The following is a 24,107-nucleotide window of genomic DNA, read 5'->3' on the forward strand; positions in this document are numbered from 1 at the left end:
TAATGGATATTCTTCTGAAATGTAATATTATTGTCATTCATCACCAATATTAGTTACACAAAACTAGTCTTCAATTCAGAATAGTCTTGAAGTCATAAAGAAGATAAATGAACAGAATTACTGACAAAGTTGAAAGTTCCAGTGTTTTGATTAAATGGCCATAGGTAGGGCCCTACCCATTTCATGGCCATGAAAAACGCATCACGAACTGGCCCTTCCCTCTGAAATCTGATCTCCCCCGTGCTGCTGGGAGCACTCCAGCTGGGGGCTCCTAGCTGCTAGTCCCAGCTGGGTTGGGATGCTCCCAGCAGCACAAGGGAGATCAGACTCACCTCCCCGCTTCCTTCAGAGTTCAGGGCTGAGCTCTGAAGGCATCACAGAAGTGAGTGCCACCCCCCTACAACAGATTTGCAAACCTCCCCACCCCCCATTTTGTGTCATGACTTCCACAGTTACAACACCATGAAATTTCAAATGAAAACATCTGAAATTGAAACCAATTTTCAAATCCTATGGCTGTCAAATCGACTAGAATAGACTGTGAATTTGATAGGGCCCTAGCTACAGTGGGTGGTGGTCTATTTATTCAGATGGGCTATATGGGCCCCAGGAGTTAAAGGTTTTAACATAATCCAGTCACTGTCCAACATTAAACACTTTCAAACAAGGTTTGGGATTTGGTATATAGAGATTTCAGCCTGTTTAGTACCATGGCTAATGCACCATTAAAAATCCTTTCAACCTTTTATCAAAGGTACAGAAAAGAAGGAAAAAACAATTCAAGTATTTGAAATGTAAAGTAGTAAATAAGGCTTTCATTTTAACAACGTCCTTTGTTCCCTTTCCCTTTAGCTGGAAAGAATTGTTTGACAGTATCTTGGGTGGTTTTAAAGATAGTAATAATTGTCCTTTGGGGGAAAAAAGAAGAAGTTAGTAAAGATGGGCTGGAATTGTTGTTGCTGCTGTTATTGAAGTCTCATTCCTGGAAAACAAAACAAGACAAACACACACAAAAGGAGAGAGAACAGAACAGCAAAGATAGAAAATGCAACTTCTGTCTCTGGTATTGATTTTAACTTGCAACCTGGAATTACATAGTGTAGCAGAATATGCAGTCTTGGCTGGCTGAATCAGACACTTCTTAAACAGAAGGCAAAAAGAGAGAGATTGGAAAGAAAAGAAATGAGGTAGGGAAGGAAAAGGACACATGTTGGGAAGTGGGGGGAGAGAGAGAGAAAATCTCACATCCCAGATGGTGTGTGGGATTCAGCTGGAGCTGGTAGAAATAGCAAAATCATCTGGGTCCCTCTCTCTGGCCCAATCTTGGGATCAGGATGACAAAGGCCCAGGGTCCCAGTAGATGGTGAGGGTAGTAGCCATGATGCTGAAGTTTGCTCCAGTAGCTATTTTCCTCCCAAAATCTCTTTCCCCCCCTCCCCCCCCAAGGATCCCAAAAAAGAATGATGGGTGGAATAGCCCATCTGTTCATTTTGTCTACCAGTTAGGCCTAATTCCTGACACACCAATTATAGTTCATTGATTTCCGTTCTTTCTATTTGTTTACCTATCATAATATTAACATAGTTCTTCAATTATCAGGAGGACTTATTGTTTGTACTAATTCATTCTTTCTGTCTCACTTTTCGCCTTTCCCAATCAATATTCGGTGTTATAGGTGTAGGTTATTACGACATTCCATGAACTTTCACTCACTTTTTACAGTTGAGCTCATAATCAGGGTAAATTAATCGGCCTAATGATCACAGCAGTGGTGAAACTAATTAGCTCAGGGTCAGACTGCTTCTAAATCAAGGACCAATAATATAACCCAACAATCCTAAACTTGGTTATTTCTCAGAAAAATATATTTAGGTGGACTGATGTCCATTATTATGAAAATGCAGTTCAATAATCTAATTACTGTCAAAAAATAATTCACATCAGAAGCACTAATGGTAGGCCTCTTAAGATTTTGTTGAATGTCTCAAATGTCTCAAAAATAATTTCTTTGTAACCAAGGAATTTACTGCATGTATTTGAAATACAAAAGGATATTGTTATTTTAATGTAAAAGACATGTTTGCTGTTGCTGAGATATCTGAAGTTCAAATTACAGGAAAACAATAACAGTTGTGCACTAGCAAACTTATGTATCAATAATAAACATATTGAGAGTTATGTGAAACAGCTTTTTTTTACCTCTAGAAACCTTTATTCAAATGCATCTTTGGTTATAAATGAAATTATTTTGATAGTTTCAGTCAAATTAATCCAGGACTCTTGTCTATGCTCAAAATAAACACATAAATTAGATAAACTAGTCATCTGCTTTAAAAGAAGCACAAATCTAGCTTGGAAAAGAGTAGGGAAACTGAGGTGCCTATACAGAGTTGTTTGAAGAAGATGGCTTATCTCCCATTCCAAGTTTTCCTAACATCATGCTACTTTACTTTTATTAGCACTCAGGGGCATGTGCAGAAATTGAACATTGACCCCTTTTGGAGGGACACGTTCTGTGCCTCCTCCCCAGCCCCAGCAGGATCTTGCTCTTCCCAGCCCCAGCAGAAGCTCACTCTTTCTTCCCCTCCTCTCCCTCTTCCTCCTCCCCCCAGCTCTGGCTGGAGCTCCTTCTTCCCTCTCCTGGCCCCACTTCTTCCTGGCTCCACCCTGGCTGGAGCTCGCTCTTCCCCCCTGCCCGACCATTGCAGCCCGGGGGGCTGGAGGACTTCTGTGCTGCTTGTCCCCCTTTGTGCATGCCCGTTAGTACTAAAATATATTCCAACATTATTATTTTTGTGTTTTAATTAAATCGAACAGGGGTGGTAATTTCAAGCCCAGGAGACAATAAGATTTGGATATTGATTCAGTAGGCCAATGCCTTTGTTGTTTACATTGCAAAGCAATGATTCTAGCTTGTCTCTCCTACGTTCTGCAGCATGGTGCGTGCAGCTTTTGTATTTTGCTTTCAACTGTGCAGCATCAGTAAAAACCTTGTACGTTTTCTTTATTGGCAAGGGTAGAGTCCTTTAGGCTCTACTCAAGCACCCAAATGGCCTTGAAGAGTCAGAAAGTGTGATCATATTATGTCAAAGTGCTATGGTATCACTGAGAGGAGGAGGATGAAACAAAAAGATCCTGTTGAATAGCCATTATCTTTTATGAACAAAGAACAATAAAGTTTCTTAGAATTACAGTGTCTCTTTAATTCTCTTTAAAGTAAGCATGAAAACTACAAAATCACTAATTATTATGAATGCAACTAGCTGCAAAGATATATATATATATTAAGCTCATACTTCTACATAATTGTATTCTGTTAGGACCTGAGAGACTTGGCTGCAACATGTAATGGCATTCAGGTATCACAGTACATCATTCATGTTAGTTTGTGTGTGAGTTTAATATATGCACTTATCTTTTAAAGATGCAGATTAAGTGAGAAAGCTATATGTCAACCAATGTCTCTTTGACTAGAGCTGTGTAAAGGTATTAATTTCCACTTTGTGTATGTGCGTGCGCGCACAAAACGTTTTCATGAGACTTTGCAAATTGGCCAATGGTAAAATTTCATCTTTTCTGGAGATGTTTGAAATCCCTGATGGGTTAGCAGGTGCTTCTGTAACATTATTTTAATCTGTGGTTTGCCATCTTCCAGTGAAATTTGTTTTGTTGATTCAGATAAAGTGCTTCCTCACCTGAATTTCATTTAGTTTTTCCACTGGACTGGTAAGATAGAGTTTACAATTAAAAAAAAAATCTGTCTTATGGTTTCACCAAAATTTTCAGGTACAACAAAATCATTTGCTTGTTCACAGAACAGTGAAACCTGGATATACTACTTGAATTTTAACCTCCCTACTTCTGGGTTGGAGAAGTGAATGTAGTCAGTAATGTGACCAGCAACTGTGGAAAAAATGATGCCATATTGTAATCCATGCATCAAGGACAATGGTACATCTGTTTTTACAGCATTAAAATATTTATTTACTCATCATAAAAGAAGGTAAAGCCCCACACAAGGTTTTGGTCCAAAATCCTTCCTCAAGGCACAGGTCTCTGAACCCTAGTTCTCTTCCACTTTGGCCAGTTTGTCTATATGGCATTGATCCTCCCTATCCTAGGTTCCATGCAGGAGGAGGGTTAGGTGGGCCCATGCTGGATGTAGATAGGCTAGATTATCCCACAGCACAAACCCCCTTTAAGGATTTCTCTGGGAAAGCCATTAGGGCCACCTTGCAAGGAAGCAGGTGAGACATATTAAGAGCTGATGTAAAGAGCTGCAGAGATAAATATATTTGCAGGTTCACAACCATAACTTTTATTGGTGCTACAAAGACCAGAAATTTTGCTGAATATTCTTGAGCACCATTTGCTGGCACGTATTGGCTAACTATCTACTCTCCTCGTGCAACGGGGGTGGGGGATACTGGGGACTTATTTGTTTACAGGCACTGAGCTTCCTGGAATTCTGTAAAATTAGAGCAGTTGGTGGTTTGCAGAAGGATTCTCGGATTGAAGGAAACATTGAAATGTATAGACAGACCTAAAACACAAATGTACATTTGTTTTTCAAAATTTTTCTCACTACACTTCCTAATATAAAAGAATGGACCTCATACTTTAACCGTGGCAGCAAGTTACCCTATGTCAGAATCTGCTACATCTTCCTTTGTGCCTTATTTTTATAGTGGGCTTGAAACATATTTTTGTGCTCAGTGGTATCAAATAGTTAAAACAACATTATATAGACTTTTCAGTTGTGTGCAAATTGTGAAAATCATTTTACAGTAAGAACTCAGTCTTGCAGCTCTTCCTTATGTGGATAGTCTCATTCAAGTTAACTGGTCATCTGAACTCATTACAACTACTCACCTGAGTAACAGATGCAAGCCATAATTTTGAGAATTATTAATCCATGTTTTTTGTTCAGTCCAATTGACTTTATGTTATTGGAAAAATCTTTAGTGTGAATTAATGTTTCCGACATTTTGTATTTGGGGCTCATCAGGTATTCTGAAAGTTTTCGGAGGCATGTTTACAAATAACAATATTATATTTATTCAGAATTCTTAAGAGTCTGGATTCAGATTTGCCTAAACCTGCTCATTAGAAGATGACTGCTGTTTAATAACACTGCTCATAGTTACAAAATGACATATCCTGCAATCATGAGTCACATTTTAAACAAAAACAAGGAAAAAAATGGTTAGTATTTAGTCGTTTGCATACTGTCATATGTTGCTCAGTTTAATGGCTGAAGATCTGTCATCCTCCCAAATAGCTTTTGACAAGAATATTATGAGTCTCTGTACTTAAGTCTGGTATTTGTGGATTCTTGGTTGTGACATCATATTAACTAGGGGAGGAGGAAAGAAACTATGCTCAAACTGCCCCCCGATCAGCAGAATAACTAAATACCAGAAGCAATTGCTATTATCTGAAGAATACATCAAAACTAGCAAAATCAATGCTCTTCACTCCCAAAAAAGCAGTTAACCATCAAAATATAGTTAACTTATATTTAATAAACATGTATTTACTGAGCAAAAGAACTATCAAAATAGAGCACAGTGTTTCCATCCAGGGTTTTCCTCTACTGCAGGTGAGAGTAACATATAAAGCCTAATGACTGGATCCCATTTGGATGATGAGGTATCATTATTGGATATGAACAATACTATTACAATCATTTCATAAAGGTTTCTTTTATATTGATTAGAGATGTTTTATACCATGAAATCTGAAAGATTATGCATTTAAATTGATTTAATCTGTATTATCTTTAATTAAATACCAAAAGATATATAAAAGCAATGCGTTATGATACAGTTTATAGTATTTCCTCATTCTGTGGACAAGACAGACTGTACTCTGGGAATGAATCAGGGTTGTGTAGTGAATGAGGCTGTTATCTGTACGGCCCATGCCTCATTTGTTGTAGAAATGTGGTGTGTGGTGAATGAGGAAAGGGGACTGAAGAGTAAGGATAATCCTGTGGTTCAGGCAGTTGCATGCCATTCTGGATAACTGGATTCTATCTCTGGCTGTCATAGAGTTCCTATGTGATTCTGGGCAAATCACATAAACAAAAAAGGGTCTGATTATAGATGTGCAGTGTGCTCACAACTGCAAATGTGGTCATTGGGAGCTCTGCTCTGAACATATATGAAGTTCTATAAAATGCCATGTCTTCAGAAAAATCAGGCTCTAGGCTTCTCAAATTCTCAGACACTCAATTAGTTGACACTTTTGACAATTTTTGCTTTAATCTCTGTACCTCAGTTTCCCAGGTGTAAAATGGGAAGAATAATATCATCTCACAGGGGTATTGTGAAGATAAATTAATTAATGTTAAAGATCTCAGTAAAGATCTCAGATACTGAAATGACAGCACCTAGAAAAGCCCATGAAGAAATTAATTACTCTGCAGCCAATACAGGATTTGGATGGTATGCAGTATGTAATGCATGGGCCCACATATTAAATGATTGAATATAAAAAGAAATAGTCAATTTGTGTTCATTCATTGAGCTCTACCCTGTACGCTGAATGAGGCAGGGGTCTTGTGGAAAAAATAGTATGTGACCATCAGGGATCCTAGAAATACATTTGCCATGGAAAAACATGGAATTTGCATTCTTACAGAGAATCTCTAGTATTTACATTTTGTGAAAAAATTAAAAACATGTACAGTAGAACCCCATTTACCCGAGCCTCCATTATCCGGCTCTCCATATTAACCGAAACAGGGCTTACCGCCCTAGCCCCAGCAGCAGGACTCGAGCTGTCAGCCTCGGGTGGCAGGGCTTCAGCTGAAGCCCAAGCCCTGCTGTCCAACATAGAAGTATTTGGTATATATAAGAAATATAAATTGCAATTAAATTAATTATATTTTATTATAATGATTGATGGCACTGCTAGGCTTCAAACGTGCTTAAAAATGGTAAATATATCAATAAAAAATTGTGTTCAATGAATAACTATATATTGTGGCTAGGGAAACTAAAGGTCAGCATTTCATTTTAAACGTGGAAAAACATGGATTTTTATGTTTTTTATCAGAGTATTTTGGGCATTTTATCATGGAAAACTAGGATCCCTGCTGATCATGTCACTAAAGACTATCAAAATGCATACATACAAGGGGACCAAATTAAGGTTGCAAAGACAACCATCATTCTGTTATTTCCTAAGTATTGAGTGCTTTACGTTCTTTTAATGTAGGGGTCTTTAATGTAACTTCCTATGTTTTTTAAAAAACTTTAAAATTGAAAAAAAAAATTCCATCATGTGGATCCATGTTGACCCTGTGTATGGATCATCAGCATGGCTGGAACGATCCACAGCATAATCCTATCAGCTACCTCTTGAGTTAACTGAGTAACAGATAGCAGTGGAAGACTGTTATCTTCTATGAGGACCTGCCCTAGAAAAAGATGAAGACACACTTTGCCTGTGGGTTTCACAGCTATTTACTGTGAATGAAATGTTGAGACTCAGAAATAACGGGTTCAGCTCCAGGTTCTGTAGGGGGTGTGTTTTCTAGTGGGTATAGAGGCTTGTTCCCCCAGCCCTTCCCTGTCCACTTCTGCTCCCATCCCCTTCCCCTGCTGCCATACTCAGCTCCAGCTGATTTTGACTCTTATCTCACCCTACTTCTGTCCTCTCTCACTCCAGTTCCTGCTCATGTCCCCCATGACTGTTCATATTCTCCCTCCAGGTTCCTTCTCCTAACCCCTACCCCTCAAATTCCTGTACTTTCTGTCTCCACCCTGCAGCTCTTCCCTGCCACCCATTCATCACCCCTCTGCATTCATATCAAGCTGCTTTCTCCTCCTCCACACCATGCTGCCTAGATGCCTAGAGTGCGAGCACTGAGTTGACAAGAGGGACAGTGTTCCTACTTTTACTTCCTGTGACTGCCCCAGAGTGACTTTCCCCCATGGCTAAGAGGAGCAATTGCAGGGAAAGTCCTGCTCAGCCAGGATGGAACTTGTTCAGTCGCAGGGTGGGAATGGTGCATGTGCAATCCAGCTGGCATATAGGAACTCTGAGGGGATGCAGCCCACTCAGTTCAGATGAAATCTTCAGAAAATTGTAGCTTCCAAACTTAACAGGTCTCTTTTGAGCGTGTGCAAACTAAATTTTTTTTTATAGCCTGGCCAAATTTGGACAGATTTTCACAGATTCGACAACAGGCACATTCCTGGCACCAGGACAATCTCCCTCCCAAATTTCAAGTCCCTGTTCCAAAGCATTGAGACTCTAGGCTTCTCAACCATATGGATGTAAGAATGTTTTAATCTTGCGCAACAACTATTTTTCCTTCACCTTTTCCTTGGAAATGACTGAACCATTTTAGCTGAAACTTTAAAAAAAAAAAAAAAAAATCAAAACCATCATCCTTAGTCAAATACCCAACATTTCATTTCTTATACCCTTTGATATCTGAGTTCATACTCTATATAGTCTCCCAGTCGTGCCTATCAATTGTTCTGCATTGTGCAGGATGTTTTTTCATTTTCTGGTCCATGTCCATCCCTTGAATTCCATGAAGCCTACTAACTCAAGCAGATGACCACTAACATCGATTAGGTATAAAGATATAATTTTCAATAGCTGGCCTCTGTAGTGAGCAACATGTGAGTAATGCTGCTGGATTCAGAGAAGAAAGGCTGCATGCCTGTCTTTCTTCGTAAACATGCCAACAGCCTTTATCTGCATAACAAAATGTCCCATGTTTTTGTCCCCTCAATCTAGGGTTCAGTGTCCCATCTCTCAAAGTCTTAAGATGTTTGCTACCAGTATACTGCATAACTGGTTTTGATTATTTTTCTTGTCAGTATTAATTGCCCGATTCAATATATCTCATCACTTAGAGGAAGGGCCTTAGGCCAAAATATTATGCTGGGATTACTATCTTCTGTTAACATCAGTAAATAAATGTTTTACTATTATAAAATTCTATTTTGATGGTTTTACTTCTATTAAAACTGAGTTAATTAAATGCTGGGGTGTGCTTGGATTTAAAAAAATTGGCAAGCAGAACTACTGAACTGTAGTGAATTTGCCAAGATAAGTTAACTTCCTTCATAACAATGAAGGGTCTGATTCTTTTTTTTAAGGGTGCTGAGCACCTGCAACTCCCATTGACTTCAACTTGATTTGTTGGTGCTCAACTCATCTGCAAACCAGGCCCTAAGCAAGTCCATTTCGTTTACTGAAATATGATCATAGGAGCTTTGAACTAAAAGGAACAAACGTTATCCAGGGCTTTAGAAGGGCCCCTGTATCTCTAGGAGAGTTATCACTGAGGGACAGCGAGTGTGTTTCATGCTACTGGTCTTTTGTGGGGTTCTACTAGTGTAAGTTCCTGTTTGAATTCCTTAGCCACTCAGAGGATGCACTGAATTGGCACATGCCTGGCTATCCCAGACTCGTCCCTGCCTGAACAGCAACACCTATCTCTGGAACTGCACAGCCCGCCTCCATCCCAGCAGGAACTGTGTGTGCCTTGTGCTGCTGGAATCCTTCCTTTGAGCTGACTTTCCATACATGAGAGGGATAAGATGAAACAAGTCCAGTTTCTCAGAGATGAGGGAGTTTATAATACTTCCTATCACTGTACAGTAAATTAGAAAAAATTAGGAATAACTGACTTTCTTACAAAAGCTGTAAAATATTGGCAAAATTCATCAATACTACTGTACAGTGTCTCTGGGGATTGGGGTTTTAGAGCATAACATTCATTTCTACATTAGATTAAAAGTGAAAACGAGTACAGATGTTTGTGCATATCGCAAAATTACCATACTATTTGTCATAGCTAAATTTGATGCTTATTTAAAGTCCTAGATGACACTAGGGCTAAATTGCTCGTGAAGGAAAGCAGTACTTATGCAAGTGGTCAATAGGGCTACCTTCATGAGTACGAACTACCCCAGTAAGTACAGATTTACAGGATCAGCTCATGATTTGTTATGTCTACTCAGAAGACCATATCCCTGTCCTGTCCCTCCCCTCACACACATGTCCTTTCAGGACTCAGAAAAGAGGCTAGAGCCAAGTATAGTATGAGCATGTCCTGTCAGTCTGTCAGTTCCATGGGCACCAGACTTATCCAGTTTATTAGAAAACTCCCTGTAATATTATATCGCCAGCCTTTCATTTGACTCTTCGGAGCCAGAAATATAGTTAGTGACTCACTAAAATGTTTTATAAAGCTCAAATATGTGATGGGCAGCCTAATGAGTCCACTCATGGAAAGGAATGTTCAAGCATCTATGTTAATGTAGTGTAATTGCATGAGTCTTAATGATATGTTCATTTTAATTTGCTTTGCAGAATTCCTCTGTATTGAATGACTTAGATGTGGTGGATCTAAATGAAAGTAAGACAAAGAAAACTTGCTGCCGATTGTGAAATGACACATCCACTTCTGTCTTACTTCAGAAAATGTTAAATATTTTATAGGAATACACAAAGGTATTAAAATGAATTTGTTTATTTAGGTGATCTCTGTATGTTACAGAAATCTTGCTGCTGTCAGTATTGACATTTACAGGCTACCGTACTGTATATACATGAATGTTCTATTTCCAAGTTCTTAAAGTGAAGTTAAATCAGTTATTTGCATTTAGGGCCTTTATGATTATGACAGTGAGACTGTTCATATATGCCAATGTTTGCGGGAATTGAACTTAAATGTACAATCCTTTTGTTGAAGTTAATATCTGCCTTACATTTGTTTCCTTGTCGGTCTCTTGTCATAGTGAACTCTACAACAAGAGCCCCTCAGACATGCAACCCTCTGATATAAGTGACCAATCTAAAATATTCCCAAGATTTCCAATCCAGGTCTTATTGAGCTAAAATTAGAGACTTATCGATAAGTAACTGAGATGTTGCTGGTCCCTTGGGTGGTCACTTAACATACTTTTCTGGATACATTTTTTTTTGGTTTTTTTGTTTTGTTTTTTTAAGTTTAAAGAGTTTGTATTGTTTTTGTAATACCAATGCAAAATGAAGCTGCACAAGTGTAACTGAGGACCAAAAGAGATGAGAAAAACATATCTAATGTATATATGTTATACAGACAGACTTCAGGATGAAGGAAAAAAACAGAAGTTGATAAATACATGTCTTTATACTAAGGTAATATTGCACAGTATATATAGAATACCAAATAATCAATTATTATTCACTGGACTCTAGATGCTAAGACAAAGACTTCATCCTGTTACACATGGACGTATGAATCCTCTTAATTTGTACATCAGAACAATGGAATGTATCTAGTGGTCAATATGTAGCTGATAAGTTTTATAGTTTTATAAAATAATTGTAATAGATATTTTCAGTATGTTTATTGAATGTGTTAATTTAGTTTTTCTGACTTTTTAATCTATACATATATCGCTTTCTCCCAGTATAAATACATTGAGAATCTGATTCTGCTCTCACTTGGACTCCTTTTGTACTGGTATAATATTAAGGACTTCCATGGAGTGTAATAAGTAAGAATAGAATCAGATCCTGTGGGTTTATTTTAATTAAGAATAACCACACCACACTTCACACTCACACAAATCAAATAAAGAATAGGAAGCAGAGGGAGAGCTGTTGACATATTCCTGTTTGGTTAATTATAATGATCTTTGGCATGGATGTTATGTATCCCTACTTGATTATTAATTTAATTGGTTATACCATCCTCTATGAATGAATAATAACATTTTGCCAAATTCTACTGTCAGTTACACCTGTAAAAATCCAGAGTAATTCAATTGATTTGTTGTTTGGATCATCACTGGTTTAAGTGAGGACAGAATTTGGACAAGAAACTGTAAACAAAGAAATGGGGGCTAATTTTTTCTCTGGTTACACCAATGAGCAGTGGATCTGAACAGGTGTAATTGATGGCTCAGTTTGATCCATACCAAACCCAGATAACATTTCTGAATCTTAATCAAGATTTTGAACATGGGTATTTTCTTGTATTGCTTACTCCAGGTCATTTCATCCTCTATTATTTGTTATGGGCCAACCACTGCCCACATTAGGGAGGCACAATAATTTTTGACTGAGATTTGGCTGCTGGAGCAGAGCACTACTTTAATTCTTGTGTCCAGCTCTTGCCATAGCCTGGCAAAAGCTGTTGGACCATCCCACGGCATGTGGTTCTTTTTTCTTTGTTACAGTGCCAACAAAAATCAGAAGATAAGGCTTTTATCTGATGCAACCTTTCTGATGTCCACTACATTTCAACCCAGTGTAACCTGAGAATTACAGAAACTCTGACATTGGGATTCCTTTAAGGGCTGTGAAAAAGCCTCTTCTCATGCTTTCACAAAGAACTCCAGTCTAACGGAGTTCCTCTTTATTAAGCCAACAAAGTGGGCATGGGTCTAGGGAGTTTATCAAACATTTCAGTAGTTCTTGAACCTCTGGTAGTCTTACAGTTTCCGGGCCAAACTGATATATTAGCATGTGTCTTAGTTGTAAATAGTGCCACTCCACGGATGGTTGTAGATCATCTCATTGCTTTAGTATTAGAAAAGAAACAAAGCCCTTGTCACTGACTAATTGGGAAATCATATGATGCCTCTGCTCACCCATTCTTCCAAATTATAGGTTTGTTCCCAAAATGCAAGTCAGGGTTACCCCCAAATGGATACTTTTGCATGGGGGCAAGGATGAAATTAGTAGCTCTTAACTAGGCTATCCAGACCCTTCACACAGTGACCACTGTAGACACCTTATTTTTCTCCACTGGCAAAACAAGGAACCAAATAGACTTGCAGGGGAAATTAGATCCATTAATACCTGTTCAGTTTCCACCAATGTTGGTACAAGGATGTTAACATACAGTAACCAGTTTGATATCTGTGATGTAAAAGTATAATAGTAATTTTGTAGGTCTTGGAGCCCAACCCTCCCCTTACGTATAGAAGATAGAGATGTTAAATTATAGTCATGGGTGATATCCAGGGCCCAACAGGAAAGCTCTAGTAATGCTGTTAAATTTTCTAAAATAAGATGGAAGGCTATGTACAGATAGGCCACTTATAGAGGAGCCTAGGCAGAATATTAATTTTTATTGTGTTAACCCTTCCCCACAGGCTCAGGGAGAGAGGATGCCACCAATTTTTATCACTAACGGAGAGAGTACAGGATCTAAATTTTTCTTCAGTAGTTTGGTAATATTTCTTGCTAGTTTTATACCTACCTACTTAATTGTATCAGTTTGTCTGTAGAAATTCCATTGAAAGAAAGTCCCACTACATGACAATTGGAAGATTTAAAATAGTTCCAATTTTTCCAAATTTATTTTTTAATCAGATATTGATCTGAATTTTGGAATCAGCTATAAGAGGGCTGAAATAGTGGTTTGTGGCTTGGATATATGCAAAAGGACATTGTCTGCATATAGCATCAATTTATACTCCATGGAACCAAGTTTTATGCCACAGATATCTGGATGAAGCTGTATAGCTGCTGTCAGGGGCTCAAGAGCCAAATCAAAAAGTAATGGAGTCAGTGGGCTCCCTTGTCTAGTGCTCCTAAAGATGCTGAAGGTATCCAAAGTCACTTTGTGATGTAAGAGGATAGTAAGACTATAACAGTTGGATCCAGGAACTAAACACAGGTCCAAATTCAAATTTTTGTAGGGCACAAAATACATACCTAAAGCCTACTCTGTCAAAAACCTTTTCACAGGTAAGGCTAAAATGGCTTGTGGTTCAGAATCATCATATTTCACTGCTATTACATCAATATGTTTTTTAAGGTTATCAGAGCCATGACAGCCTCTGCCAAAACTGACTTCATTTGGGTGTATGATAAAGTCCAAAACCTTCTCTTGTCTCATTGCCAGAGTTTTTTGGCAATAATTAGACATCACTGTTAATAAGAAATATTGGCCAATAATTGGAACATATCATGGCCTCTCTGGTTTAGGAATAACTGATATTAGGTCTTCCCTTAGCATAGTCACTTCCTCTAAAAGTGACTTATTAAACATTTCAAGCATCTTGCATGAGGTTCGAGGTAGGTAAGCTTACAACCATATTCTGAGGCTGTTTCTTCACTGGAATGCAAAGCATGCTAGCCAGCACCATGTTTAAAACCAGTTCTTACTAGAAAGGTGCTTCAGGTCCCAGTGAATACGTCTAACCGTGGTCTTGTAAATTATTTTATAACTTGTTATATCTCACAGTCTACATTCACTGTGTTTGTTAAACCAGTGGCAAGTTCAAACCATTCTTTTGCTTCCCGAGTTAGAATAATGCTTTTAACGCAAAGTGATATTAGCTAATTTTAGCTAATAATTTTAGCTAATATAATGTTTTGATTCCCTCAGCTAAATTTTAGCTAATATATCACTTTGCATTTCAACAGCTCTTTCCACAAGACGATTTCCAAACACTTTTCAAACATTAATTTATTAAAGAGACACAAATTAAGACTCACACTTGTGTCTGAATATATTCTAATACTTAACTGTTGTTACAAGTACAGTAACATCTAAAAGTGCCATAATTGAGATTAAAGAATGAAGGTTTTCCACCATTAGAGCTCTGAAGAAACAGGGCCCAACTGAACAATTAAGACACAGGCCCATGTTGCGGTAGTGGGTACAAAACCATACTGTCTTATGGGGAGCAAACTGTCTTTAACCTAGGTTTGTCTGTAGCACAATATGCACAATGGGTCTCACAACCGCTGTGTCACAGGATTGTGCGGTTTGTACCTCTTTCTGCAATTGACCCGCCTTGCTGTTCAGAGCAAATGGAGGGGGTAAATCTATGGATGGTCCTTCCTCCTCCACACCCCTTTCAGGTTGCTTCCATTCCAAGGTGGGTCTAACAGAGATTGCAAATCTGGGCTTTTAGTGGGATGTTGGAAGTGGTGTAAGAAGAAAGAAGCCTCTTTGCTACGTCACCTCCTTTGTGCATTAGCAAAAAGATCAGCCACAATCTGGGTCAATATCATAACTAGAGTTTATCACTCCTGGAGTGTGATCTTATAAGTGAATTTTTACAAGCCTGTTATAAATCACTGAAAAAATACTTGTATAATGGAAATACTACTGATACCATTTTAAATATGCTAATGTTCACAAATGATTCTGCAATGCAATTCACACAACCTAATTAATAAAATCAGAGTTTTGACGACAAAGCGAACACAGTGAACTCATCACAATACAATATGTTGTCTTAGAATTGGTTTCCCCATTTGGTTTATTTGTTTTATTTATGGATTTAAAACAGTTCTCACTGCCTACACTAATTTTACACTCATTGCAAAGAATCACAACGTTAAATAAAATACTGGTTCTACAAAATAAAGACTTTATTACAAACCCCTTCTGAAAAGAAGTCTAATCTCTGGTTTAAAAAGGTCATTGAACAGATAAATTTCATGCCATGATAACCAAACATATGTTTAATATTCCCATATGTAATAATAATAAGTTTAAAATCCTGATTTAATTGTCTTCATGCCCTAAATGTTCAAACATTGTCACACGTGAAAACTGAAAAATTGATCTGTAGCTTAATTGGATAGCTTTCCTAATGTGATATGAATTCCACAGGCAAAATCTCCAGTACTGAATTAAATGGTGGAGATTTAATGCAAACTCCTAGCTCAAAAATGCTGTGATAAGAAGAGTGAAGCTGCTGAACATTTGCCTATTTGTGTTTGTACAACATTTAGCACAATGAGGTCCTGGTCCATGATTTGGGCTCTTAGTCACTACAGTAACACAAATAATCAAGAATACTTAGTTTAGACAAAAAATGTATTCAAAGGGATCTGTTCTCTTCCCCTCCATGCACAGGGAAATAACAAATGGACATCTAATGTGTGTGAAGAAAAGAGAGCCCAGGGAGTTTATCTTAAAACATACAATTTATGTAAAAGGAAATTATATACAGTATATACTTTACTTTGCATCATTATGTGCTATCTTTGCCACTTAAGAGATTTTGCTAACAAAAATTCTGGGAACTCACTGCAGTATAGCACTCTGAACAATTTTTAAAGCGCAAACACTTTGTAAAATTAGTACCATTATCTTTTCAGATGTAGAATTTGGTTCTGAAATTATGCAAACCCACTTGCAAAGTTTATGTAAGCTAGTGTAAAGAGAACAAAGTGCCCTTAAAGACTTCAGAGTTCTACAGGAGAATAATATTAAGTTTGGAGGGTCTTTGTAGCTCAGTGTCCTTTTTTTGTCAGAGGCTGGGAATGGGCGATGGGATGGATCACTTGATGATTATCTGTTCTATTCATTTCCTCTGAAGCACCTGGCATTGGCCACTGTCGGAAGACAGGATATGGGGCTAGATGGACCATCGGTCTGACCCAGTTTGGCCATGCTTATGTTCTTGTAGTTTAGGGTTTAACATGTTACAAAATACCATCTATAGAGATTAGCTATAGATGTTTGCAGATGGGTGAGGATGTGGTGCAGGACAGGGTATGCAAATTTCAAAGTCGGGAGAAGAACCAGGAGCCGACTTTAGGCGATCAAACGGTGATCAGTAAGGCAAACCAGCTTCTCCCAGCCTGGGAAGAAGAAATGTGTAGCCTCTTGGCGACCTTTATTTTGCTGTTTAAGGCCACAAAGACTTCTGCTGCGTGGAGAGCAGGCATCGCTCCTGCTACAGGGCTGTACAAAGGTTACCCCTTCCGGATAGGCATGGGCTACGCTCCTGTGCCGCACAAAGAAAGGCGGCGGCCAAGCTGGGCAGCGCGGGAGGTCAGAGCTGTGGGGCTGGTCTACGTGTGTCTCTCGGTAGCTACCGGGGCTGCCCGCCCGCTAGCGGCTCGGAGCAGCAGGCGGCTGCAGGCCGGCGGAGCGGTCGCAGGGGGGAGCGAGCGGGACAGCCTAGGCAGGCGGCGGCTGCTGCTGCTGCTGCGCGCGCGGACTGGAGCTGGCGTCGCGCGCTCCGGGAGAGCAGGAGGGGAACCAGGCGGGCTGAGCCGGCCCGGCGCTTTCCTCCGGGCAGCGAGCGGGGAGGAGCAGCGGCGGCGGCGGCTGCGCAGGCGTCTCTCCTCGCCCCCTGTTGATTAGTCAGTGCTGGGAGGGGAGGGGAGGGAGCCGGGGATGGCGTTTCCTGGGCCAGGCGCCGCGGCGAGCCGAGCGCGGAGCAGCAGCGGCAGCCGCCCCCGGGGGGCTGGAGGAGCAGCTGCAGCAGTCCCCGCCGGGCGAGTGGCACCTTGCGCGTAGCATGCCCCGGGGAAAGGGAAGCGGAGGCGGCGGCAGTGGCAGCAGCAGGAGCCGCTGAGCTCGGTCCTGTTGGCTGCAGCACCCCGCCGGGCAGGAGCCGCCGCCGCCTGCCAGCTCTGCCCGCCCGGCTCCCCCTCCCCGGGCCCGGCGGCGGCAGCGGCAGGGAAGATGGACCCGGGCCCCTCGCCGGGCTCCAGTCTGCAGGAGGTGAAGTGGAGCGCGGTGCCCGTCCCTTTGGACCTGCTGGTCAGCACCTACCGGCTGCCCCAGCTCGTGCGGCTGGACGGCGGTGAGTAAAGCCCCGGGCCGGCTGGGGGCAGGGAGGGGAGGCAGCCCTGCCCGGCCAGGTCTGGGAACAGCAGCCGCCCATTAACTATTAACTTCTGCAGGCTCCACCGCGGGCGGGAATGAATGGCACAGCCCGCCCTTCCCCAGGGCGCCCCGGCAGGGGGAGGCGGGTCTGCCCGACCTGTGGCACCGCAGTGCTCGGCAGTGCCTAGACCCCCCCTCCCACTGGCACATCAGATATGGATGTAAAAAAATTCCTTGAGCCCTGGCCCCTCTTTCATTACAAAGTAAGCACTGGGCACAGGCGTGAAGTGACTTGCCCAGGGACACCCAGTTTATTCCTGGCAGAGCTGCGGATAGACCCCCCCAGCGGTGACTTAGCCCGCTGCCTTTTGGACCTTGTTTCTCCAGCTCTTCCCTCCTCACAAGTCCACGGGTCCTCTCCATGCCTTGGGTCCCAGCACGTTCCCTTGCGGTCTGCGCGCCTCTCTGGAGCGACGAGCCTATAGGATGTGTGCGAGAGGGATGGATTCTTAAGAGGGGTGTGAAATCCCTCTTTTTCAGTTAGCGTTGGTTTGCAAAAAGATCTTGAATGCTTTCTGGCAGGAACTGCACCTCTCTTGTGCCTCTGTCTGCTTCATTTATTGGGCTGCAAGTAATCCCTCATTAACTGTGGAAAATGCAGAAAGTGGGGGAATGTTTATAAGGTTAATGATTAGTTCCAAGAATTTCTAGCTTGGAAAAATGTTACCCCCATAAAAATTCAGATTCCAGCTCTGAGCGGAGGGAGAACTGCAGAATGCTGTAACATACTAAAACGGCATTTATTTTGCACTCTTAAACCAGAGATCTCTGCTTATTAGATGTTACAGTAAAGTCTTAGCTCTTCTTTCAATACTTTCTGTATCCTGTTGGTTTAAACAAAATGGATAATGTTCTTTTTAAATCTTTTTCCCCGTGTGTGTTTAGGGAAGCTCAGTGACTTCAATCTAATTTCAGCTGGTGTCTCTGAGAGTCAAAAACTATATGATTAAAATGTAGGAGGACATTTGCAACACCTAAGGCTCAATTCTGTGATTAGATGTTGTGGAACCTACATCAAGACCAAAGTAAAAGGAATATTAAATAAACAAAGTAGTTTAAGCCATAAATGTTCATGTTATCTGAAAGGACAACAGACCTGTAAAAAGAAAGGTAACATGAGAAGTCTAAATCTCAAAGGAAAGGAACTTTTTATTATTATTTGCTTGTATTCTAGCCTTCAGTCTCTAGGTCAGCATATTCTTTTCTGTTAAATAATTAAAGGTTATGCCCCTGACAAAATGGCTAGTAGAGCAACATGTCCCTAGATAAGATAAGAATTTGGGAATATTTGATACTGCTGTTCCTGGAAAGTTTGGAGTGTCATGGAAATAATAGTGGATTTTTTAGAAACCAGCAACTGGTGCTCATAAAAGGTGTATTATTATTTATTATGCTGGTCACAGAGGGAGTGCAGGAGGTAGAACTTGGGTGAGAGAGATCAGTCCAGTGCGAGCAGCTCAGGAAGTACAAAAGCACTGGATTTTTCTTGGCCCAATACAAATGCCAGGAGTGGTTGGTTTTCCCTTGACATATGAACACAGCTCATGTTGGGGTGTCTGTTGCAGCAATTATACTTTCAACATGTCTATGAAGTGACCTTAAGAGTTGGATGATCTAGTCAAATCATTTTCTTACGAAGTTTTGCATTTGACTTAAAAGTTGTCCTTTTAAGGATGCGGACCAGCATGCTGAAGTGATATCTCATCTTACTTTACCTGCTCATCCAGACTGGAATCAGCCAATTGCTTACCTGTCCTTACTATAATCCAGAGGTGATGGGAGCCAGGACTTTTTGTACTCTGCCACTTGATTATACAGTGTGTTTCCTATACACTTGTAGTGCTTCTGTACTGATGTTCAAATGTAGGGTGAAGAAAAGATTTTCTGCCTTAACTGCTGATTAGTTTTATAGTATTAAATATTGCAGTGCCCTGTGATGTACGTGAAAGCTGCTATGTTAATGTAACTTGTAGTAACACCTTCTGTGACTTGAAGCAGCTAAAATGGCCTCCTGTTGTTGTGTTTAAGAGTGTCATGTTGCTGAAATAATTCCAACAGTCGTATGTCTCTTGATAATCTCATAATTCTCCCCCAGCCTTATGTGGTTTATGCTTCTTTTTCATCTTTGTTGACTTGCCTCATTGGAAGGGCATTGAAAGCTTTTTGGGAGCAGGGAGAGCTCTTGGAAATAAAATTATTGTTGGCTTCATGCCCCAGTACTGCTCACTCTCTTACCCTTTCCTCCCCCATCCTCCTTGGTTGGTTTGTTTTCTTGTTTTTGGAGGTGGTGAGAGAAGTACTTTATAGTTATTGAGGAGGCACAGGTACTGCTCAACTTTGCACTTAGATCTTTCTGCATCTCTTCCCAGGCCTCTGTGCTTTAGCTTGTGGTGTCCAGAGATGGCAGAAATGAAATTCAATGTCTCATAAAGAATGCAGACAACATTAAGCCTACCTCAATGGTACCAGAGTGCATTTTCTACCTCAGAGAGGGAGCTTAGAGGTAAGGTGGCAGGGAGGAAGCAGTGAACCAGAGCTTTGACCACTGAAGTGAGAAAGTAGGATTTGTGTGATGTTTTTATGAGTGTCATTCCATGTCCTCTGTCTACTCTAGACCCTGGGTACAAAACAACTTACAGGAATCTGACAAAGGATGTCTCTGAATAAGTATAGAAGAAAATGAAGGCAAAACCTATTGCAAACCTGCATCCTCTGAAACTTAATACACTTTATAACTTGGACACATAACACCAGTTCTAGCAGGAAGCATTTGTTGTTAAACTTGTAAAACACATTTGCCAACTTTTTCAAACCTTAGGGTCGGAAGTTAGCCTAAAACTGGCCTAATCTAAAAACAATGCTGGGTAGCCACAAATCCCATTGTGGCCAATTGGATCTGCAGGTGCTCCACCCCTTTGAAAATCAAGCCACTTTTAGTTAGGTACCTAATTTAGACATTCTAGGTGTAAAATGTTGGCTATTAGACTTTCTTAAAGAGATTCATAGGCTGGCTGCTTTCCCCTTTGTGATTTATTTATTTATTTTTTGTTAAAAGCAAACTCTCTTGGGGTGGTGGGGGCTAGGAGGAGGAGAAGGAAGAGCAATTGAGGAGCTAGAGATTTTTTCATACATCAGTGTTTGTAAGACTTCATTTTTCTTGGCTTTGAACAGTTGCTTTCTTGAAGCTCTCTAGTGTTGTCTTCCCATCTCTTTTTGTGATACAGCTGTGAGAAAAATCAAGTTATTAAATTGTACAAGTGCAAGAACTTCAGCTGTCTTGTCAGGGCTTGTCTACACTGCCCTGAAGTGAGGACTAGGGGTGTGTGAATTGCAAAGCTCACCAAAGTGTGGGGATCTAACTACTCCCCACCCCCCGACACTGCTGGCATGAACTAAAAGCATCATCTTTCAAACAGGACAGTGTCAATGCGAACTAAGTTCCTTTTAGTTTGCACCAGCAGCATTCACACAGGTTTTCAGGGTACTACACTTTGGTGTACTCTGCTGTTTATGCCCCTGTAGTCTGCACTGTGGTACAGTGTAGATATAGCTTTAGTCTCTTCATGTTTAGTGACTTCAAACTGAGAATAAAGTAAAAATGCATGAATGAAGTCACTTTTTTTGTTCCAGACTCATCTATAACTTAAAATACAGACATGAACGTCTCCTCCAAATAGTTCAGCTTGCTTTGTAAGCACAGTTATACATGTAGGAGATGATTAAAATTGCAGCGGAAGTGAATCAGAAAAATATATTGTCCAGAATCAAGAACTGAAATATTTACCTAACTAAAGCTACTTGTGGATTAGGGAGAGTGGGTTTTGGGGGTTTCTTGTGGGGTGTGACGAAATAAAGTAGGAAGAAGTCTGCCTAGTTATATATAAACAGCACATGGTGATAGTTAGGCTGTGACCTCTCACCTCAAACTGAAATTAAAAGTTATATGTTCATATCTTCTGATGAAAACTGGAATAGTTCAAACACATAGGACTATTGGTTGGGTTCCAATTTCTAAATAGCTTGCACTTGGTAATTCGTCTTAATGCTGCTAAAGTGGTTAGTCCCTTGGAATATAGTCCTTAAATGGTCCTTAAAGATGGTAAATACCTTTTTATTTCAGATGCTGATTTGTTTTGTTTCTTTATAGAGTGCCTATTGTCATAGCCATTGCGGGTATTAAAAAAAGGAAAAAAAAGTGCTACATTGTCACCTTTAACAAGTGACAGCACTTGGACTGCTATTACAAATCATGTTGCCAGCATGTCTTTATATTCTAAATGGTAATAGAAAACTCAAGGTAACCACGTGCAAACACAGCTGACAAACACTAAACAAAAGGAATCCGTATTCTGTCCTGTCTTGGGGCTTGCTAAATTGGCTCTGTCAGAACAAGAGGGGAGAGGGGGCAGGTTTCAAAGACAATAAGAATTGGATGAGAGTGTCCTGCCCCCACCCCTTGAATTGCACTCTAGGGGATGGAATCCTGGCCCCACTGAAGTCAGTGGGAGTTTTACCATCAATTTCAATGGGGAAAGGATTACACCCCAGGAACCAGCAGCAAAAATACTTTGTGACCTTTACTGGCACTGCAGGGTATTAGGCGAGAGCAGATCTGTGAGGTAACAGTGTCTCAGCCTGTTCAGGGATTATAAATAGACAACAAAATACTTACTATCATAACTTTAGACTTCTCTGGTAAGTTATCATCTTTATACAGTAAATAAGTCAAATCTCCATATGGAGCTTATCCTTATTTTCTCCAAGTTTTTTAAATTTCTGGTAGCTCTGGTGTAGTCTAACGATAATCTCTGAAGCTGGAAGAAAAATGCTATTAAGATTAAGAAGTGGAAAATTATGCTTTAGTTAAAGAGTTAAATGGCATAGTTTATTGGCAGCAAATGGTGAACTCCATGGCTGGCATTCAAATCCAGCTTTTGTTTCTAAATGGGAAAATTCAATGTCCTACTGTTGTCTAATTTATTAGGACCCCTGTCATCCTAGCACCATTGTTAACTTTTGCACAGCTTGCTATTGTGTTTTTTACCCCCCAAGGAAAGACCTGGGACCACATTCCCTCTCAATTCCAGAGACTTTGGTCTCTCTAGCATTAAGGTCACTATCACTGTCTGCTTGTACTCATCCTGTGGATAAAAATATTTCCCAGTGCTGTCAGTTCTTTATCAATCATCACTCCAGAAAATATATTTAAAATCAAACATTCTGGCAGTAGTCTGGCTGTGTAGAGAGGTCAACTTATTCAGTGTTCAGAAGTCACTTGTGGCCGTTCACTGAGCCTAACTGAGAACATCACTCTGAATTTCTCTGGAGATAGTGTTGATGGATCGCTATGGGCTATTAAGGCTTGGAGGGAAATAATTTCTTTTGACTTGCAGCAGAAATGCAATATTTGTGGTTGCTTTAAAGCAGAGGGACTGAATTATGCTCTGGATTTGAAGGAGGGAAAGCCTGTGAAAAGGAGCAGTTGTGGGGGTGGGTGAAATGTCTTATGACCCCTGATTAAACTGTCTCTTGAATAACTGCTCTAGCAGATACTTTTACATGATGCATGATCTGCCTAGGCTCAGTGAGGTTGCCATTTTGCTGCTGGGGAGGAACAAGCTATATTTATTGCATTGTAAATCCAGTCTTCAGTGGGTTACCACACCATAGGTAACCTATTTTTAAAAAGGTGTTTAGAACCAGAATTAAAGGTTTAGAAATTAGAGCTGGAAAAGACCTCTATCTGATCCATTCCCCTGTTTTGTATAAGATTGTTCCCTACAGCATGTGAAGTGTTTAGTCTAGTTCTAAATGATAAGACAGTGTTGTATGGTTTCGAGACAAAGAACGTCACACTAAATAGAACAGTTTGACTATTTACATAGTGAAAAATTCACATTGCATCTCTTTACAAATTCAGTGATATCCTGGAAATTGAGCAATGTTTTTATACTAAGAATTTCACTCCTCCTGAGGTTCGGTTGAGTGAAGTATCATTTGTTCTGTTGTTGTGGATGGTCTTCTTTGAAGAAGCTATTGCAGAGTGCTTCAGTGGACTGTAGTATTTGGGGGAGGTGATAAGAACCACTTTAGAAAAACTAAAGTAGATCAAAAAGACTTAACCCACTTCAGCCTCTCAATGTACATGATCCAAATGCCCATGCGGTGTGAGGCAGGCTATTGTACCATGTGAAAGTAGGTGACAGTTCAGTAGGTAGGTAAAGCCTCTGCTTAGAAGAAGGCAAAAAGACAGGCTGTGCTTGGGGATTAGTGAAAGCTTACCTGTGTCCTGATTTTTTTTCCCAGAAGTGTTGAGCAGCTCTGAAAAATCGGACCATTAATGTTTGAGTTACACATATGTCAATGCACACAATTAATATAATCTCATAAAATCATCTCCCCTTTCCCCCCCACTTTCCCTCATGGTCTGATGATTCCATCATGACAATTGAGTGAAAAAACAGATGACTGCCAGCCACTAGCCAATGCTTGG

General features: G+C 40.3%; 1 protein-coding gene across 1 annotated transcript in view; it reads left to right on the forward strand.

Annotated features, from left to right (window-relative positions):
- LOC137156880 (ras-related protein Rab-10-like) overlaps window positions 1-11,388 on the forward strand; it is a 63,683-nt gene extending 52,295 nt beyond the window's left edge. The window contains exon 6 of the mRNA XM_067553883.1: window positions 10,345-11,388. Coding sequence (XP_067409984.1) covers window positions 10,345-10,422 — 78 coding nt within the window. The 3' untranslated portion in view covers window positions 10,423-11,388. The remainder of the gene's footprint in view (window positions 1-10,344) is intronic.
- The last annotated feature ends 12,719 nt before the right edge of the window (window positions 11,389-24,107 follow it).

This window comes from Emydura macquarii, unplaced genomic scaffold (genome assembly GCF_026122565.2).
Source record: "Emydura macquarii macquarii isolate MOO-44397 ecotype Brisbane River unplaced genomic scaffold, CSIRO-AGI_Emac_v2 contig_1477, whole genome shotgun sequence".
NCBI lineage: Eukaryota > Metazoa > Chordata > Testudines > Chelidae > Emydura > Emydura macquarii.